The 19,250-nt window shown below is 41.0% G+C and overlaps 1 protein-coding gene across 4 annotated transcripts in view; it reads right to left on the bottom strand.

Annotated features, from left to right (window-relative positions):
* Positions 1 to 19,250, bottom strand: part of mical3a (microtubule associated monooxygenase, calponin and LIM domain containing 3a) — an 82,348-nt gene that overhangs the window by 15,527 nt on the left and 47,571 nt on the right. Inside the window, exons 30-44 of one of the 4 annotated variants that reach the window (XM_086109138.1) lie at positions 17,522 to 17,717; positions 16,880 to 17,106; positions 16,540 to 16,632; positions 15,889 to 16,041; positions 15,399 to 15,461; positions 13,257 to 13,331; positions 13,055 to 13,168; positions 12,873 to 12,955; positions 10,762 to 12,790; positions 10,577 to 10,671; positions 10,100 to 10,267; positions 4,381 to 4,431; positions 3,457 to 3,564; positions 2,248 to 2,341; positions 910 to 960 (exon numbers count right to left, since the gene is read on the bottom strand). In XM_086109138.1, coding sequence (XP_085965264.1) covers positions 910 to 960; positions 2,248 to 2,341; positions 3,457 to 3,564; positions 4,381 to 4,431; positions 10,100 to 10,267; positions 10,577 to 10,671; positions 10,762 to 12,790; positions 12,873 to 12,955; positions 13,055 to 13,168; positions 13,257 to 13,331; positions 15,399 to 15,461; positions 15,889 to 16,041; positions 16,540 to 16,632; positions 16,880 to 17,106; positions 17,522 to 17,717 — 3,600 coding nt within the window. The remainder of the gene's footprint in view (positions 1 to 909; positions 961 to 2,247; positions 2,342 to 3,456; positions 3,565 to 4,380; positions 4,432 to 10,099; positions 10,268 to 10,576; positions 10,672 to 10,761; positions 12,791 to 12,872; positions 12,956 to 13,054; positions 13,169 to 13,256; positions 13,332 to 15,398; positions 15,462 to 15,888; positions 16,042 to 16,539; positions 16,633 to 16,879; positions 17,107 to 17,521; positions 17,718 to 19,250) is intronic. The other 3 variants (XM_086109136.1, XM_086109137.1, XM_086109139.1) reach the window with 3 other exon arrangements.

The following is a 19,250-nucleotide window of genomic DNA, read 5'->3' as shown; positions in this document are numbered from 1 at the left end:
TGGCTCAGCCTTACTTTATTTGGACTTTTATGGCAGTTTTGTGTCATCCAATCAAATAAGATTCTTTAACCCAGCCAAGTATAGAAGATTCATTATATATCATGATTGAATAATTGATTACTTCTCATCAAAAGAGCATCTGGGTTTTAAAAGGGATCTTTGAGTACCACATGATACAGTATAAGTACAGAGATATTTGGGAGAGAGCTCACTTTAAAAAAAATAAAAATCAGGCTTTAGTTCAGACTTCCTTAGTTCTGTGCGACTCCTAATCCATTTTACCAAGATTTTTTTTTCAAATCTGTGGAAACAGTTTCAGGAAGGCTCTTTTCTCTTCCAACATGACTGTGATGTACTGCTCAAACATGGCCCAATACATCTCATTTATATTGGACGTTCAACGCGATATCCAGATTGCTGCTGTCCTACATTGCAGCAGCATAAATCTAAAGCAAGGGATTTTTTGTAGCACCACTTGGCTACACGCAACAAATCTTTGTGGAAAATAGCCTATAATTCTGTCAACCAATCTGAATTTGATTTCTACCATACGGCGTTGACCATCAGAAAGGACCCGAATCAGGGAAACGGTCCTCGCTGGGTGACAGTGGAGGAGACAACATGCATCCAGAACAAGCACACACACACGCACACACACACACACACACACACACACACACACACACACACACACACACACACACACACACACACACACACACACACACACATATTTGTCGGGACACACATTCTCCTGAGTGCATGCAGCTCTTCTAAAAATGGCGGATGTTAGAGACAAATTACAATGTTCAGAGATGGAGAACTGTTGCAGTGTGTCACCACAGATGGAGCCGATGTCACAGTGTCACATGTCATTCGTATGAAGAGAAACTTTAGTGAATCTAATACCTGATCTTCTTTTGTGCTGTTTGGGTAATGTATAAGTACCTTTGTACATTCCTTTAAGAAAGTAGAGTTGCAAACATGTTACAGCAGAGAAACAACTGATTGGGGTGGAAAGCAAAGTCACTTGAAAATAATTCCAATAAATATACCTTCTGTTCAATGAATATACAATACTGTGCAAAACTTTTAGTCCACCATTAGATTTACATTTTTTTTAAGCAACCACGGGATGACCACACTGTATATATCAAGATTGTCACACAGTAAAGTGCATCCCTCCAACAGGTATAAATGATGAAGAAATGGAAAAGACAATTAAGCTTAGCAACATCTTGTCCCTCTATGCATTACTTAGCAGACTATTCATCGCGTACTATGAACAGACGGGAGGTGCCATTATGATTCTGGGTGGTGGACGGGTTGCGTCAATGCTTGGGACTCATACTGTAAACATGTATAAATGTATTTCTGTTTGTGCACCTTTGTTCAGATTGATGCCAATTGCTTTTCTCGCTTGTCCCGTACACCCCCCCCCCCCCCCCCAACTACAAAGTTTTATGGAAACGATTTTGGTTTGTGTGTATTCATGCCTAATTGTATCGGTCCTTTTTTACTGGTTTACAATTTCTAATTGAATACAACAAAAAGGGTGGAAAATAAAAAACAATGCTTGTATAGTACTGGCCCCAGATTTTTGCACAATATCATACATGCATGTATCTGATTGTGCTAAGCTTTTACAGCAATGATTCACCATCACAATTAATTAGGTTGGAGTACACATGACAGTACCTACCTACAGTACCTTCGTAATACGTTCCCACAACCACTCTCTCGTATATAATGTGGTCCTTCTAATGTCCATCAAACTGCACAACATAATGAGCAGTGGGGCTGATTCACATATAAGTTGTTTGTTCTATCTTTAATGGCCCCTTATCAAAAATGTTTTTTTTTTGCTTCAGAGAAACAACATTTAATTGCTTTCGTTGCACAGAAAAACTAAATGTTTGAACAAGATCTAAATGATGTCAAAGGGACACCTCTTGTGTTTTTCAAATCTAGTTTACATCACTGTATTCATCAATACAATTTATTATTGATTTTATATCTTGAGAAATAGCCACATGCAAATAAGCATCAAATTATGATGAGACCTGCTCTCAAAGGGCAGGGGGGAATTCAAGCAGTTGCAATAAAAGCTAGCAAGAACACTGTTGTGTCTGAATGTCACAAAATTCCTGGAACATACATTTTATATTGAAGCAGCAAGATTTGTGCGGTACTGCGCCATTTGGAATAAAAAAAAAAGAGAAAGAAGGATAATGAATGAGTGTGTACCTGCTTCTCCTCGCAATGCCTTTTCTACAGCTACGCCTCTCTCCTCGAGTTGTCTCTGCTTTTCCTCCACCTGCTCCAGTTGCCTCTGGATAATCTAATTGTTAAAAAATGAAAAAAGAAGACACATTTTGATTCCCACAAAAGTCTTCAAAATGTTAAGACAAACCATGAATATCACCTCTAAAATGCCACTTCATTTGCAATTTATTCTTACAAATGCATAGTTGGAGAGTGCCACAATCTGGCTCATCGAAAATCCTCCAGTGGTATACACTGTATGTCCAATGTCATATAGAAAGATTATATTTCATCCTCAACTGTCACCACCTTATTTCCCACATAGTGCTTGCCGGCAGAATGCATGGTAAGGGGCCTGCTGACACCGCTCACTGTGTTAAACCACTACCAAATACATTATTACGGGAAAGGGTTTGATCATCTCTTTTTTACTTATTGGCATAATCTCACTAGAAAGCAGTCATAAGCATGAAAAATGTTTGTCAAATACGGCAGCATAAATACGGTAGAAATAACGGAAAGTGTTAAAGCCAAACAAACTGCTGTGTTACAGCTACTCTGTATTTTCATAAAGTTGTAATTTCAATAATTTAACTGTACGTGCGTAACGCGACAATTTGAGAGCTGAGAACTTTTACTTTGGAAGTTTTCCCCTGCTTTTGCATTGATGCAACTTTAATCAGTGTCATGTGGTAGCTGGAGAAAAACAAGAGGCCCTTAGGCACAGTGCTAAGGGGTGCAAGAGTAGTCTTCTCCAGTGTAGTTTAGTGCTGACTCGGCGGCCTGGGAGGAGAACTGCAGATGAGTTGCACACACCACCAGAGTGAATTTCTTCACCAAGGGATACAGTAGTTCTCAGTGCACATGGTCAGAAGAGACGTTGTGCTAAAACATTGCCTAACACAGTGCATTTTAAATTCACTGGCATACACAACATAAATAATTAGGATTCAGTTTGACCTCTTGCTGAATTTTGCAACTATGCACTGAAAACCAACAGTTACATAAAACCCAGCACACCCACAATTAATTCCCAGATGAATCTACTGTAAATAGCTAGAGAAAGAATATCTTGCCTTTAAGCATTTCATTTAGTGACACAAATAGGAAATATTGCATTCTTACAAATGATTAAAACAACACGATCATTATTTCCATTTTATCAAAAGACTTTTTCATTTTGCTATTAACCTGGGCCCGGTGTAACCTCTTGAGTTCTTCCTGCTTAGCTTGTCGTCGAGCAGCTTTCTGGACTCTACGCGTCAACTTGGCATTGAGCTCCTCTTCTGTGTAGGTTTTCTAGTGGAATCACAACAAGGCATTAGATGAGGCCTTTGTTCAAACCAAAGAAATGTGGACCCGTCAAAGGGCTCTCAAGAACTCATCAACAAGAAAATTTATTTTGTCCACAACATGGTGGTGAACCGTGTGGACGAGCATTTATGTGCGTTGTCTTGGAAAATAAATTGGACTGTTTCTCATATCCTTTAAATCTCATGAAATAGCATATGCACAAAGGTGCCTTGTGAAATTAATCTGCAAACAGCACACGGATCAAAAGCTCCATCGGGTACCTTTAACATAAATATTAAAACAGAAATCATCAATACTGAACGTACACAGACCTCAGTGGACCTCTTACAGCATTGTTGTACACCAGGAAATTCTCTTTACAACAGGCAATACATTTTGAGAGAATGCAGTGCGGGGATGTTGACCCCAAAAAAAACTACTGAGAAGGGCGTTAAAAGCTTGAATGAGGCAAGAGAGAGCAAATAGTACCGATAGCAAAATGTTTGTCCAGCATCCACACTGGAGTAACCATGTTGCAGTGACAGATAGGCAGGTTAATGTCATACCAGTCAGAAAGGGGCAGCCTTTGACATCAGCGGATGTCTTTGTGGCCTGAAAGTGAAGCGCTGCTGAGAAGTCATGTTTGGACAGCAGTGTGTAAGTGTGAGCGAGTGAGTGGGTGCTGTGATCCCACTTGACATGCTTCCAGAAAGGACGGTTAGTTCTAGGCCAGATGCTCAGAGGCATTTACGGAGTAAACGAACATGCGCATAGAATCAGGTATACACGGGGTGTTATTGATGGCAATGGATGTGATACTACCTTTGAGGCATATGATCTCTTGAACGCCAGTGCATGAGGGACATAAACAGACTTGGGGAAGACAAAACAATAAAAAATAAAACCACAAAACAAACAAACAAAAAAGAGTAATCAAACATAACATGATTAGATGGGTTAATGGTGATGTTAAATCGGTTCAAAAATATTTCGAGTGGAAGTCAACCTCAACATTTTCTTAAGAATACAGTCATCCCTCGCTATTTCGCGGTTCGTTTATCAGTGCATTGCGGGTTTTTTCAAACATATTCATTAAAAAAAAAAATCATATAAATGGAGTACAGTATATGTTGCTCAATGCCCGCGCCACGGCATTTCTACCCTCCACGCCTTTCTCGGGGAGGAATCCAGCGAAAGCTTTTGAGGGAATTCCCCCGGGCTCGGCGATCGGAAGAGGCAATCCCTCCCGTTGCTACTCCCACAAGGATCGCGTTGTTAAACGCCCGGTCGCTGACGAACAAGACCCATATTCTGAGGGAGTATTTCCTTTCCAATGACTTGGATTTCCTGTGTCTGACGGAGACTTGGGCAGGTACTGGTGAGTACAACGCTTTGCTTGAATTGTTGCCACCTGACTGTGGTTTCCTCGATAGCCCGAGGACATCAGGCCGTGGTGGAGGAACGGTATCTTTAAGAACAATTTCAAATGTAAACGGTGCACATTCACCACATCGGCCACCAGCTTTGAAGCAACCTTCTTTGAAGTCTGTCGTGTTTTCCCGGTGCTCTGTGCTGTCATTTACCATCCTCCTAAATACAACAAAGACTTTTTAAGCGACTTTTCAACCTTTCTTGCGGAAATCAGGCTGAGATATGATCATATACTCCTAATGGGGGATTTTAATATCCATGTGTGCTGTCCGGAAAAACCACTAGCAAAGGACTTCTTAAGACTTATCGACTCTTTTAATTTCGTTCAGTATGTGACCAGCCCGACACATGAACGAGGACATATTTTAGACCTTGTCCTTGCTTATGGTCTACCGGTGTCAAATCTGGAAGTCCTTGAAAATGGGATTTCTGATCACATGGCAGTTTTATTTGACGTAGTCTTATCGCATGGGGTGTGAAATCTGCCGCTCCTAGTTGTAAACGCCGAATTTTTAACCCTCGCACTGCTAGTCGTTTCTCTGATGCCTTTAATAACCTTTGCGTACCCTCGTCTAACACAGAGGAACTCACCTCTTGGTTCAACTCATCATGCCGTGCCATCCTGGATTTGGTGGCTCCTTCAAAAACTGTGCTCCCAAAACCTAAACCCGAGCCATGGTTTAACGAGATTACCCGCGCAGCTAGGCAGGGGTGTCGCAAAGCCGAACGCAAGTGGAAAAAAGACAAATTGCATGTCCCTTATCAAATTTGGAAAGACTGCTGGCGTAACTACCAGCTCACAGTAAAAGAGGCCAAAAGAGAATATCTGTCGGACCTTATTCAAGCTAACCGTCACAACCCACGCGCACTATTTAAAACGATAGATTCTGTACTCAAACCCCCTCTGCCTACTTGCTCGGATTCTTCACCCGAGATGTGCAACAGATTCCTTCAGTTTTTCATTGATAAGGTCTCTACAGCTAGGACTCCGGTCTCAAATACCGCATCTGACCCCTCTGTCCATGTTCCATGTTCAGCTGTGCTAAATTCTTTTGAAACTGTGTCCTTGATGCTTTTGGAGGATGTAGTTCGCCAGACGAAGCCATCTGGCTCCCCTTGCGACTCTCTTCCCCCGCACTTCTTTCAGGAGGTTCTCCCGAGTGTGGCGCATTGGTCTTACATATTATCAACAGCAGCCTCTCTTCTGGTATAGTTCCCTAACAGTTTAAACATGCTGTGGTCCAACCCTTGATCAAGAAACCTGGTCTTGATCCAGATGTGCTGTCAAGTTTCAGGCCCATTTCCAAACTGCCTTTCATTTCCAAAATTCTGGAAAAAGTGGTGCACATGCAGTTGAATTTTTTCTTGGATGAACATATAACATAGTGTGGGACAAATAAAGGATATCTTATCTTATCTTATAACATCTTGGAGGTCTTCCAGTCAGGTTTCAAGACAATGCATAGCACGGAGTGAGCCCTGTTGCGTGTTTCTAATGACATCCTCCTGGCAAATGACGCTGGAGACCACGTGTGTCTAGTTTTATTGGACTTAACTGCAGCATTTCATACGGTGGATCACAGTATTCTGCTGACTCGTTTGCAGCACTTGGTGGGCATTGGCGGCAGTGCTCTTGAGTGGTTTAGGTCCTATTTAGCTGACAGAACCTTTTGTGTCAGCCTTGGCTGCTCTGAGTCATGCACTGCTCCTCTGTCATGTGGTGTTCCACAGGGCTCAATTCTGGGGCCTCTGCTGTTCTCGCTGTATCTGCTCCCATTGGGTTCCATCTTAAGGAGACATGGTATTCCCTTCCACTGCTATGCAGATGACTGCCAGATCTATGTCCCACTGAGCAAGAAAGACGCCTTCTCATTAAGGCCACTCCTATCCTGTCTGGAAGAAATCAAAACCTGGATGGCACAAAATTTCTTGAGATTCAATGAAAAGAAGAAAGAGGTGATATTGTTTGGTCCCAGTGGCCCTTATCCATCCCATCCTGTAGACTAGGGCCTCCTGTCTCCTTATCTTAAGTCAACAGTCTCAAACTGGACAGTGATTTCAAACTTGATCGGCAAATTGGTGCCGTTGTTAAATCCAGCTTCTTTCACCTTAGACAGCTGGCCAAAATAAAACCTCTCCTCTCACATGAACACTTTGAGACAGTAATTCATGCCTTTGTCACATCCCGGCTCGATTACTGCAATGCCCTTTACTTTGGAGTCCGCCAGTCCTCAATTAAGCGCCTTCAGCTGGTCCAGAATGCCGCTGCTCGCCTCTTGACTGGTACTCGTAAGAGGGAGCACATAACTCCTACTCTGGCATCCCTTCACTGTCTCCCCATACATTTTAGAGTTATTTTCAAGATCCTCTTATTTGTTTTCAAATCTTTGAATAATCTCGTGCCACCTTACCTCTCTGAGCTCATCTGCCCCTACACACCTGCCCGGCGCCTCAGGTCTGTGGACCAGACATTATTAGAAGTACCAAGAACTAAACTGAGGCTCAGAGGGGATCGAGCCTTTTCTGTTGCTGGTCCCTCTCTCTGGAATGACCTCCCACTGAACGTTCGGCAAGCCTCCTCGCTGCCCATCTTCAAAACCCTCCTCAAAATTCACTTGTATTCTTTGGCATTCGACTCAACATGACTTAGATTTGTTCTTGGTTTTACTGTTTGGTGCTTTCTACCGACTTTGTTACCGATTTGTCTTACTGTTTATTGTGCATGTTAAATTGCTCCATGTACAGCACTTTGTGTGCAGCGATGGCTGTTTGAAAGTGCTCTATAAATACAGTTGACTTGACTTGACTATGTGACTCACTGTTGTTTTGCAACTTCTCGCGGACCGTTTGCGGACTTAAAAAAAAGATATATATTTTTTTAACCTGTATATGTTAATTGGTCGCTACTTCGCGGATTTTCGTTTATCGCAGGTGGTTTTGGTCCCCTTAACCGCGATAAACAAGGGATTACTGTATGTTCGATGCAGCGCCACTAGTCTCAACACAGCATTCTGATTAATATTGTGTTTGTGGAATATGAGTTAAGCAGTAAAATCCACGCAGTTTTGTACTTAGGAGGCGGCCACTGTTCCCCTGAGATGGGTGGACTTTGCTGCTCAACTCAGATACTACAAACATATTATTATTCAGAAGGCCATGTGTAGACTAGTGGAGCCGCATAGAATATATTATTGTAATGACCATGTTTGGGTTGACTTCCCCTTTAAAATAATAGCCACATTTTAACTGAATTACATGTACAAATCACAGACAATGTTACTTTTTCCCAACTAACAAAAACAACAGTGGGCACAGGGACAGTAAATGAATATGTTAAATAAAATTAGTTCAAAACACTGAATAATCTATTTCAAGCTGTAACGTTGTCAAAAAACTAATTCATATGGTCTGACTTATGGACATGTAGCTTTGGTAATTATGCTAATCAACATGATCTCACAAGAATTCAGTGAGAAATCATTAAAAAAATATGTTAAAAATTGCTGCAACACACTTTACAATGTGGCAGACAAGTTGCGCTGAAGATGCTTATTTCAAAAAACAGGATTGCAGCCTCAGTGAATAGTTAACATAATATATAATAATGTATATTATGCAGATCTCACAATTTTGTTTGGAAAAAAATGAAATCAAGCCTCTTAATTATCTGAAAGATTGTAAAAATGAGTTGGAAAATTGTACAGCGTTTTTGTTCACAGAAAATCTGATTGAACTCTTGTGAGAACAGGCTTATCAAAAGCACTAAAACACAGAAACGTAACCCAAACTAGTAAACAGGTGCTAGGGACTGGATCGCAAGTGGCAAGGCATGTTTTTGTGTTTGCAGTTCAATGTTTAAGTCCGACGGATATTCAACAAAAGTTAACATGATTTTTCTTTTCTTTATTTAACAAAATCGTAGAGTATGTCTTAGGGCTGGGCAATTATAGAAAATAACCTACTAGCATGATTATTTTGATAGATTAATAAACAATTAATAAACAGGATAATTCAGTGCTTTCAAAACTTAGTATTTGTTCGGCTACCAAAACTCACCTTGAAATAAAACTTGAAAGAACAACCAGAAAATGAATGAGTAACATAATAATAATAATTTAAAAATAATAATAATAAATTCAATATATATATATATATATATATATATATATACACATACACACACATACAGTATTGTATATTCATTTTCAATACCACCAATGCTGATCATGTACATTGGGTGCTAGCATTAGTTTTATTAGCCGTATTTAAATATACAATGCGTGTAATTCATGTTGTTGCGAGTTTAGCTTTACACTAAACTTCACCGAGGGTGTCATTCAACATTTTAAAGTAATCTAGGGGCGTGCATAATAACAGGTCGTCACACACTTCTACAAAAGCAACACGGTGCATTCTAGGTACTTTCACAACGCAGAAACTTACCTACTGCACCATTCAGCAAACATTTAAAAAAAAATTAAAAGCGGGTCTATTGATACCACCTAAGCACACACAGGGTGAAGCAAGGGAGACAATATATTTGAATTTGAGGCATTAACATGCATGTAAATCACAGACCTCTATAGTTGAAAACTCTCTTATGAGTCTAATGTGGAGATGTGTTTTTTTTAACTGTTGTTTTTTGTTTGTTTGTTTGTTTTTTGTTTTTGTTTCTACTGAGGACCTAAATATTAATAATAATTAAATGATGTGGAAAACAACTGTAAATAGCACTGCGATTTATCCATTTTGTATTTATATTGCACTTAATTGAACGGTGTTTGTTTTTTCTTCTTTCTTCCTACATTCTTGCTGCTGGAGGCTGTAAATTTCCCCAGTGTGGGACAAATAAAGGATATCTTATCTTATCTTAATAACACTTGGTCATTCAAATTATATGAAATCAAACACAAAACACAATTCTGACAATAAATGAGTGAGGGTAATATTGAGTACATTTCATTCACATTGGAATCATGGAAAAATGCATGATTTTTCCAATTTAAGTCGAATTTGCAATGGAAAGTGTGCTCTAAGGTCATAGAAATATACAGTATTTAAGCATGTTATTTGCCTAAAATTCAGTTTTGAAGCCCTTTCTGCAAAATACCTCATTGTCTTTTTCCATTTTGCGATCAACCGCCTTTTCTCTGTCTTTGAACCTCTCTTTCACCCTTTTTCTTTCTTTTAACTCCCTCCTCATCTCCTTGTCCAATTTCTCCTCCTTCATTGCTTCCTTGTGCATGCCTGATACTAGGTCAAAGATGTCCGTGTGTCGCTAGAAATGGAAATTATTCACAAGGAAAACGTTTTTAAAAATGGAAAAGATACACCCAGTAATGTGTCGACCAGGAATATAACTTGGAAACCATATTTTGCTTTTCATTTGGCTATTCTAAGTGCTACAACTGTACCCCCGTGTACTAACATTGTCTGATTAGCTGAAGTGAAAGAGAGATGTATTCGGGCTACACTACCTCAATATTTTAGGTGATGAAAAAAGATCATTCCGATGCATGTTTTCCAAGTGATTACTGCCCTTTAGAACATGGGTTTGAAAGACACAACAGTCATAATGATGACTCACATCTGCCTTTGACTTCTGGGACAATCTCTCCAGTACGTCGTCACATGACAGATCTGAATCCTCCGAAAAGCTCAAGTTTCTGCGCGACTTCGCATCTGTCACATAAGATAAGCAAGAACGGAGTCAAGCACCAAGTCGCGCTCAAACATTTTTTTTTTTTTTTGCCTCACATCATCCATTTTTACCTGCTGACTTTCCAACAGGGGATGCTCTCTTCTTCCCAGAATCCTGAGTGGTAGAGCTGGACGATGGTGTACTGGGACACGACTTGTCATCTTTCTTCTTTTTGTCCTTTTTGTATCCTGAGAAGACAGCCTTCCACAAAGACTTGGGTTTGGGCGGTGTCTCTTCGGCACCCGAGAGCCGGCTACCGTCATTCTTTGCCTTCTTCTCTTTTTTGTTTTTGCGGGGCGAGAAGAGAGAACTTCGTTTCTTGCTCTTATTTGTGGATGAGCTGTCGGAGGATGCCACGGAGCTGTCCAGACTCCTGTTGCTGCTGAAAAGCCGCTCGGGCACAGTCTCCGTTTTCTTTGATTCCAGAGCTTTAACAGCAGATGTCTTTGGAGATACCGCAGATATTTTACTTTTCCCACACACGTCCGGGGTTACACTCCAGGCCACCTTAGGTGAGGTGACCTCGTCCAAATTGGATTCTTTCATTTTATTTAGCTGCTTGGCCATTGCTTCCTTAAGAGCCTGACTCTTAATGGACTTTTCTCTTGCCCTTATCCTCTCCTCAGCTATTTCTTTGGCCTCTGGGGAGAACTGAGTGGCTCTCTGTGTCTTAGAAACTGGGTTGAGAGGAAGAATGGGTTTGCCGTTTTCCATTGCTAAAGCCAGGTGGAAGGGAGGTCTGTCAGCTCTAGCCTTGCTGGTAGCTGGAGTGTAAAACTTATTAGTGCTTGTCTCGGGCGTTCGTTCATCAAAGTTTTCCTCCACATCATCAGCAAATGGAATTTCTTCCACCGTCTCCACAAAAGACTTCCTCAGCTCCTCTGACCGAGGCTGCTTCTTCTCCCTCATGATAACTACTGATGTTTCCACAAGATCTGCTGATGGCGACAACACTTTTCTGGTTGCAGGTTTGGGTGCGGATACAGGACTCATTTGGGTTCTCTGTGCAGGAACAGGAGTGTTTGGTTTTGGTGGTTCTTTGGCAAGCTCGCATGGAGGTTTTCCCGTCCCATTACTCCAGGAGACCTGGTGTTTTTGCTGCCTGAGAACGGCAGGGGATTGATTATTAGGCACAGGTGGTGGTGGACTGGAGGGTGGGGTGAGCATGATGGAGTCAGAGGTGGTGTAGCTGTCACTGTTCGCCGTTTGGCTTGTTGCCATACTACCATTCAGGCCCAGACCTGAGCTGCTGCTAAATTCTTTTGTGTCAGGGCAATTACTTTTACCCTCCACAGGAGCAATGGGTGTAATGAGTTGACCTTCAAGAGTGATGTTGAGTCTGCGAATCACAGTGCGTCCAGTAAAAGCAGGTTTCTGGTCCTCTGATACATCCTGAGCCTGTTTTTGGGCAGGAGTGGAGTCTTGTGTTGGACTTTGAACAACACTACCGTCCAAGATTTTACTACTGCGGTCTAAAGGAGAAAGACCGAGACTCTTTCGAATCTCAGCACTCTTTAACCAAAATTCCTCAATAATATCAGTCTTTCTTGACAGAGATTCAGCTAATAAGCAATCCTCATAATCTGGAGAAGCTCTGTCAGTTCTGGTCATCGGTGTTGATGTGACATTTGGAATAGGCTGGGTTCTGATAGGAGAGTCAGAGGCCACAGGTGATGAAGGTTCATGGCAGGGCAAAGGCTGTGCACATATTGGGGAAAGTGGGTTGCCTGTGAGAGGGCAAATAGACTTGTGAGGGGACACCAGCGACTTGGGTGGGCATGTTTCAGGTTGTGATGTCGGCTGGGAACAGATTGGTGAGCCATCTTGTGACTTCACAGGGGATCTGCCAGGGACCTCCACTGCTGGATTAACTGGAGAGCTGGTCGTGGAGTTGGAAGGTGACATGGGAGGGGAGAAGGGATCTTTCACAGAAGAAGCAGCTGGAGAAGCAACAGGTGAAGGATTGATGACAAGCGAAGAGCTCTTGGAAGTTGGTGATGGTGTTGTCCGCTGAACTTTTACTTCCTCAAAAGCCAAAGGTTTTGGGGAAAAGCAGGTGTCTGGAGATTTCACCTTAGAATCAAAAGAGCTCTCTATGAACTGAAAATAAAGACAGGTCAGGAATTAGTACACGCACAGAGACGTACGCACCTGTAGAAAAAGAGCACTGGGATTGTCTGACCTGTCTTTCAGGTTCGATTGCATGTAATATTGGCAAAAGGATGGCATCATCTTCTTTCAGTATAGGTTCAGTGCTGGATGGTCCTGAATACATTAACAAAAAAGATGCTGCTCCATTGTCACATAACAAAAAAAAAAGCGCATTCCAGTTATAAGCCTGATGGAATGATTGACGGCATGTACCAATATCTGAAGCCGATCCCACACTTTCAGATGTCTTGTCTTCCTCAGGAAAAGCTTCACTGTGCAATGGTGGGGGCAATCGTGCCTCAGCTTCAGCATCAGAAGGGATGTCATCTACAAGTAAAATATCATTAATAAAGCAGCTCTTCAATTACTTCGGGTTTGAATGTTTGATAGAAATTTGTTTTTTTTATCTACTCACCTTGGTCGATTTCTGTACCAAGTTCCATATCGGGACTTTCTGCTTCTGCTTCCAGATCATCATCCTCACAAAGTTCTGATGTAATGGAAATAAATAATAAAATAAGCCACTCGTCCTTTTGATCCAGAATGTTTGGTAACACAAATTAAATGTTGCTTTTGTCTATCTGCTATATTTACAGCAGTTCAATTACCCTAGTCAGACAACTGAACAGATTAAAATAAAATTAAAAAAATTGAGTTGGGGGGGAAAAAAAGATCAACTTAATCAAGACATACAACACAAGTGTCAAACTCATTTTTGTCATAGGCCACATCGTAGTTATGGTTTCCTTCGAAGGGGCATTATTACTGTCAACTCAATGTGTGGTTGTCTGATAGTACATGTGCACAACAAATTAATGGATAACTAGTTTTGAAATTAGAGGCGAGGAAAAAAATTTCAAATATTATTCCCATACATTTATTTTAAAACGAACTTTTTTTTTAAGTGAAGACAATTTTATGTTGGTACTTCAGTAAGAATCATGAAGTCAATAAAAATAATTTGCTTTCACAGGGTATATATGGTATATTAAATTATTTGGTGGGTCAGATCTTGCCCCCTGGGCCTTGAGTTTGACACCTGTGATGTGGAATGTAATCGTAAAGTAAGTATATAATAATACAATGCTCCCAAATAAATCCTTGTTGGGTTTCAAATGAAAATATACGATGTAACAAAATAATAAAATGAAACGTTAGTAAATAGCAACAAAGGGCAAAGTTAGAGTAGCTTAAAACAAAGTCATGCATCTTCTATTTATAATTAAAATGGCACAACCAAAACATGACAGCATAAGATAACGCAGGGATGGGCAACTGGTGGCCTACTGGCCACATTCGAGGTGGCGCTCGATCAAATTTTGAATGTGAAAATATGGTTGCCCTTACTGGAGAGCTGACCGTTTCCATCGTTCTGACTTCTTAGCAGGATCGAATTAGGTAAAGAAAATAGTCTTTCAGGTAAAATAGGTTAATATTCTCACCGAAATTAAACGCAAACCTAGCTTCTTTAGACACCACCAGCCGTGAAAGTTGCCACGACAACACCAATCTCAAAAGTACATAAACAATTATTTCAACCCCCCTCTCCCACACACACACACACACACACACACACACGGAATGACATTTACTCCCCTACATGGTGCACTGTATTCACACAAGTGAGTGAGCCAGCCTATTAATGTGGGAAGGAAAATCATATGGTAGTATAAAATGAGTTCTTGCACTTTATGTTGGTTTGCTGTTCAGCAGTTTTGTGATATCTTTGAATGGGATTTTTTTTTTTAATCCATGCAGGCCCTTTACACAGGAGGAGGAGAACCTAGCCTGTCGTTATTTTTTTGTAGTTGAGAAGTGTATCTTTTCTAAATGCAGTTGAGAAAAAATATATATATTAACGCACTGTTCTGGATATTGCGTCAATAAAACAATGGACCTCTATATATGTATCTTGTCCTTATTTAAAATGGCATTTTTGTGCAGGGTCCCGTGTGACCTGCCAGTAGTACCGATGGAAAATTCTGGCCCTCGCCATCGTTTAAGTTGCCCAACCGTGAGTTAGAGGATAAGCAGTGATGTATGATGTGGCAGGTGAGTCTTCTTATAAAGGACACTGGAACCCAAAAATAACCTTCACTGTAAGCAATTTACACTCAGCTGAACAACACTGGCTAAATTGTTAAAGAGCATGCATATAGACAACCCAATTTAAGCAACTTTCAAAAACCATTTTAAATCAGTGATAAAACCATTTTACGTCACTCTAAGTAAAACCAAATAATTCACACATCACCCATGATGGCAGGTAATACTGAGTTTGCAGGCAACGCTAGCTACCTATATCAGCAATGTATTATATTAAAAGGACAAAAAAGTGAGGAAAACAGACATTTCTGGAGTTTGAAAGGGTGAGCCGATAAGGTGAAAAACAGGTCATGAATAGACCACAACAAAGATGAACTCTTGAGAACGGCAGCCTTCCAGCATGCTTTGTGAGTGTATGCCATTCGTGCAAGCTACAAAAGGCCAGCCAAAAGACAGTGATAGATATATGAGTCTTCGACGGGATGCATGATCCTTCGTAAGTCTGTGCTACCTCCAGACATTGAATCCAACCAGACTCGCACTGCTTCGTGCCGGGCAGATGTGTGGGCAGGGGCTACATTCAAACCAGAAGATACAGCTCAATGGAGTACGGGTGTAAGGTAACAGTAAAGTAACAGGACACATGGGAGAGAAAACAGAACACAAAGGAATAACCCCCCCCCCCCCCAAAAAAAGGGGAAAAAAAGCATTGACAAGTGGGTTACATGATGTACTGGGATGAGGTTGAGGAACTTTTTTCACCCCAGAGGAACGACAATGACTGTAAAAAGAAAATTAAAAGATACCACATAATTAGACATTCCAGGAAAAAAGCAATGTGACACAAATGTAAACAAAATCTGAGCCAGGTTAGTCAGGAGGATGAGGCTCCTCCTCTGATGCAATTAGACACACTTTAATCCTTATTCCAGTCAGGTCGACTTGTCTAGAGTTGGGCCCCGGCGAAACGCTCCCCATCTTGGCTCCTCTGAATGCTTTACCTGTAGAGGAGGGCTGTGTGAGCTCAATGGGCTGGGAGGTTGAAGCCAGTTGGCCACCCCCATCTGTCTCAGAGTCTTCGTGTGTTCCTGACACACCTGGAATCCCAAGAGGATCCAAAGGCTGCAGGATTTGTTGAATTTGTAGGTTCTTGGCTGAATGAGGGTGTCATGCGTATGTTTCAATGTCGTCGTTTTGTACCGACAAATGGACAAGTGGGACAATCAAGTGGGAAAGGTAGAGAAAAGGGAAAATGGGAGGACAGGAAAAGACAGGAGAAAAATGACAGGGAGAGAGAGGCACAGAGGAAGTTAGACTAAAGATGCAATCATAATAAAGAAGGCACAGCAGCATGCATGCACTCAAACTGCAAACATTGAAATTAAGATTAAAAAAAGAAAACAAAATATAACTGCTGCCTATAATTTCAGCGCCTACATTGGAGAAGGCCTGGCATTATTGGATTAGTATTGAAAAGCCACACAAATGAGAATGATTTCTTAGACAGTAATTGTAAACTTATACTGTTTGCTTGAAAATGCAACATAAAACAAAAGAAAAGAGCACAATCCTTGAATAAGCAGGCCAAACCAGCCGGAACTGGCACACTCATATCAAACTGCAAATACATCCACAAGCAGTTGTGCTGCTACCTTTAAAAGTACAAACATCATCTTCGTCTGTGAGGTACTTGTCCAGCCAAAGGCCTGACTGGAGCTCCCTGTCCCAGGGGCAGTAATCCCCCTCTGCCAGCAGGCGGAGGCAGAGGCCCACCCAAAAAAAAATCATACAAATTTAACAGAAGGGAAAAAGTGGAAAAAGTAGGACACATTAAGGACAAGAGATGTTGAGACATCACACATGAAACAGACTTCAAACAAAAGGAGAACAGCTCGGAATGGTGTAGGACTCGACCAAAAACAACAAACAGACAAAAATAAATAAAACTGAGACAAATGGAAAAACAAATCCCAATCACAGTCACAAGCGTACCTTCACTTGACTCTTCATCTTCATCTTCCTCGTCTAGTTCAGCGAGAGCCTCATCCTCGACATCGCAGTGGTCACCTCTCAGTTGGGCGTGGAGCAGTACTGCCTCCTTCCAAGTGACGCCTCCGAGGTCTGAGGGGCTGTGAAATTGCTGCTCCTCCTCCAACTCAACTTCCACCTCATCCTGCTCATCTTGTTCGTCATCGTCCTCCATGTCTGAGTCGGAGCTACTGTGACAACAACAAAACAGTCAGGCGCTACGTCTCGAAGTTGGTTCAACATTGAGTATCTTCCAATGCTATTGTACGTCAGTATTACCGGTATATACATTTACTCCACGTGGAGTGACATGACCCATGTTCTCAGATAAGAGAAAGATCCTTTATTTGTCCATTTATTTATTTATTCTACACGCAAACCCGCAAATTAATAAGTGTGTCTATCTGAGCATTTTCCTCTGACAATCCAGCAGTAGAAAGTGATCTGGAAAGGAATCAATCCATCATCTCTCATTTTTAACAATAGTCGATACAATATTGTGATTGAATTTCATTTTGCTTCATACAGTCCTTTGATAAGGTTCTATATTTACATTGGAATGTGTTTTGGGGAAAAAATTGTGTAATTTTGTATTCCAACTCTTACCTGGAGCCCAGGTCAATGTCTGTAGCTTTATCCAGGACGCTGCTGAGATTATGCTCTGCCAGCGTCTCCTCTGGCACCTCTTCCAGCTCCTCCTCCCTTTGCAGGGACAGTCGGTAGTTCTCCAACTCAATTCGCTCAGGTGTTCCACGAAGGCGCTTTGCGAGGCTTGCCTCCTGTAGGCCGTTGGCGTCCGGTACTACGGTTGAGAAGAAGAAGTTGGAGAGAGAACCCATGTGAAACATCGGTGTTTCAGATGGGCGTGATGATATGAAAGTACAAGCGACCCCCACTATTCACAGGGAATAGGCGGTCCAGCCTGCAAAAACCTGCGTAGAATTGACGTCCAATGAATTGCATATTTGGGGGAGGATGGGTGTAACGAAACAAAACAATGAAAAAAAAAAAGTACATATACACGGATATACATACATGTACACACAAACAGATGCATCCACATATTATATTTTTTTTCTTTTTAAACCCAAAGTATTCTTCTAACGATTACTGTTGAACATTCAATATATGTTTAGATGAAATTGGGGGGACTGCCCCCCCCCCAAAATGAAAAAAATATTTAAAAAATACAGGAAAACAAATCTGCAAAAAGTGGAATCTACGAAAGCCGAACCATGTGTATGCGGAGGCTGACTGTACGGCAGTTAGGTCGCTGAAGACAAAAAAAAAAAAAAACGCTGCTGTAACAAAAGCAATACATTTTTTTGTATTTCTAAATACCTCTCCGTAGGTGTATCTACTGTGGGAACATGTGCGTGCGTGCGTGTGTGCGTGCCCAAATCGACACAAAACAAATCCACCCAAAGTTTCTAATGAATTATTAGCATTCACTGCCACCATGACTCCAAAAACCTATTTATGGAGACAGAAGAAAGTGACAAGAAGACACCGATATTTAAATCTATAACTGAATTTATTGAATTAGATATTATTTCTAAACAAATATCAACAAATGTATATATACAGCACGACATTAGTACATGGTGGGTGCTTTGCCTTTTTCCCATCCTGAGAAGCAAATCCTAAAACTTAATTTTTCTTACTCGTAAATAATACTGAAATGTAACCTTCAAAATCCGCCAGTTATCTCTCAATGAATTTGTGCAGGAATAAAATTGCTGAAATGAGCACTGAGAGACAGAACGTGTAACATTGGATTGTTCATCATTCTTATTTTTTCAGTTTTTTTCAATTGAGTTTAACCTTTCACCTGAGCAAGTCCAGACAGTAAAAAATTAAAATGGTCTACATACCTGACAGACTTATTAAACCATCACAAACCTAATTTGCACTGAAAATTATAAATGATGTCTGCTGAAAGTTAAACTTGAAATGCCAGCTTGTCAGCGATCTACCTACAGTAACTATGGAAAATTTGTTGTGTTATCATTAATCAGAAATTAGCTAGTTAGTGGGCTACTCCAAACATTTCACAGATTTAAATTACTTTACAGATTATTAAAAGAAGTCAGGGTGGATATTTTCATATCGTTACATTATTTAAACCTACAGTCAACTTGTAACTCTACACTTGCCACATAATGAAGCAGGTCCAACTTGAGTCCTCGTGATGAGTCTAAGTTCTCTACTCTGCACTAAAGATCAAATTACTATATTAGTCCTGGAGGTATTAAAAAGAGAGGTTGGTGGATACAGTGGTAGATGACACAGCAGAGGAAGTCCAATCACAGGCACTAAGTAAAGCACAACAGCC

Source organism: Hippocampus guttulatus, chromosome 4 (assembly GCF_054856545.1).
Source record: "Hippocampus guttulatus isolate MCC_2025c chromosome 4, RoL_Hgut_1.0, whole genome shotgun sequence".
Taxonomy (NCBI): domain Eukaryota; kingdom Metazoa; phylum Chordata; class Actinopteri; order Syngnathiformes; family Syngnathidae; genus Hippocampus; species Hippocampus guttulatus.
This window is presented reverse-complemented; position numbering and strand designations above follow the sequence as displayed.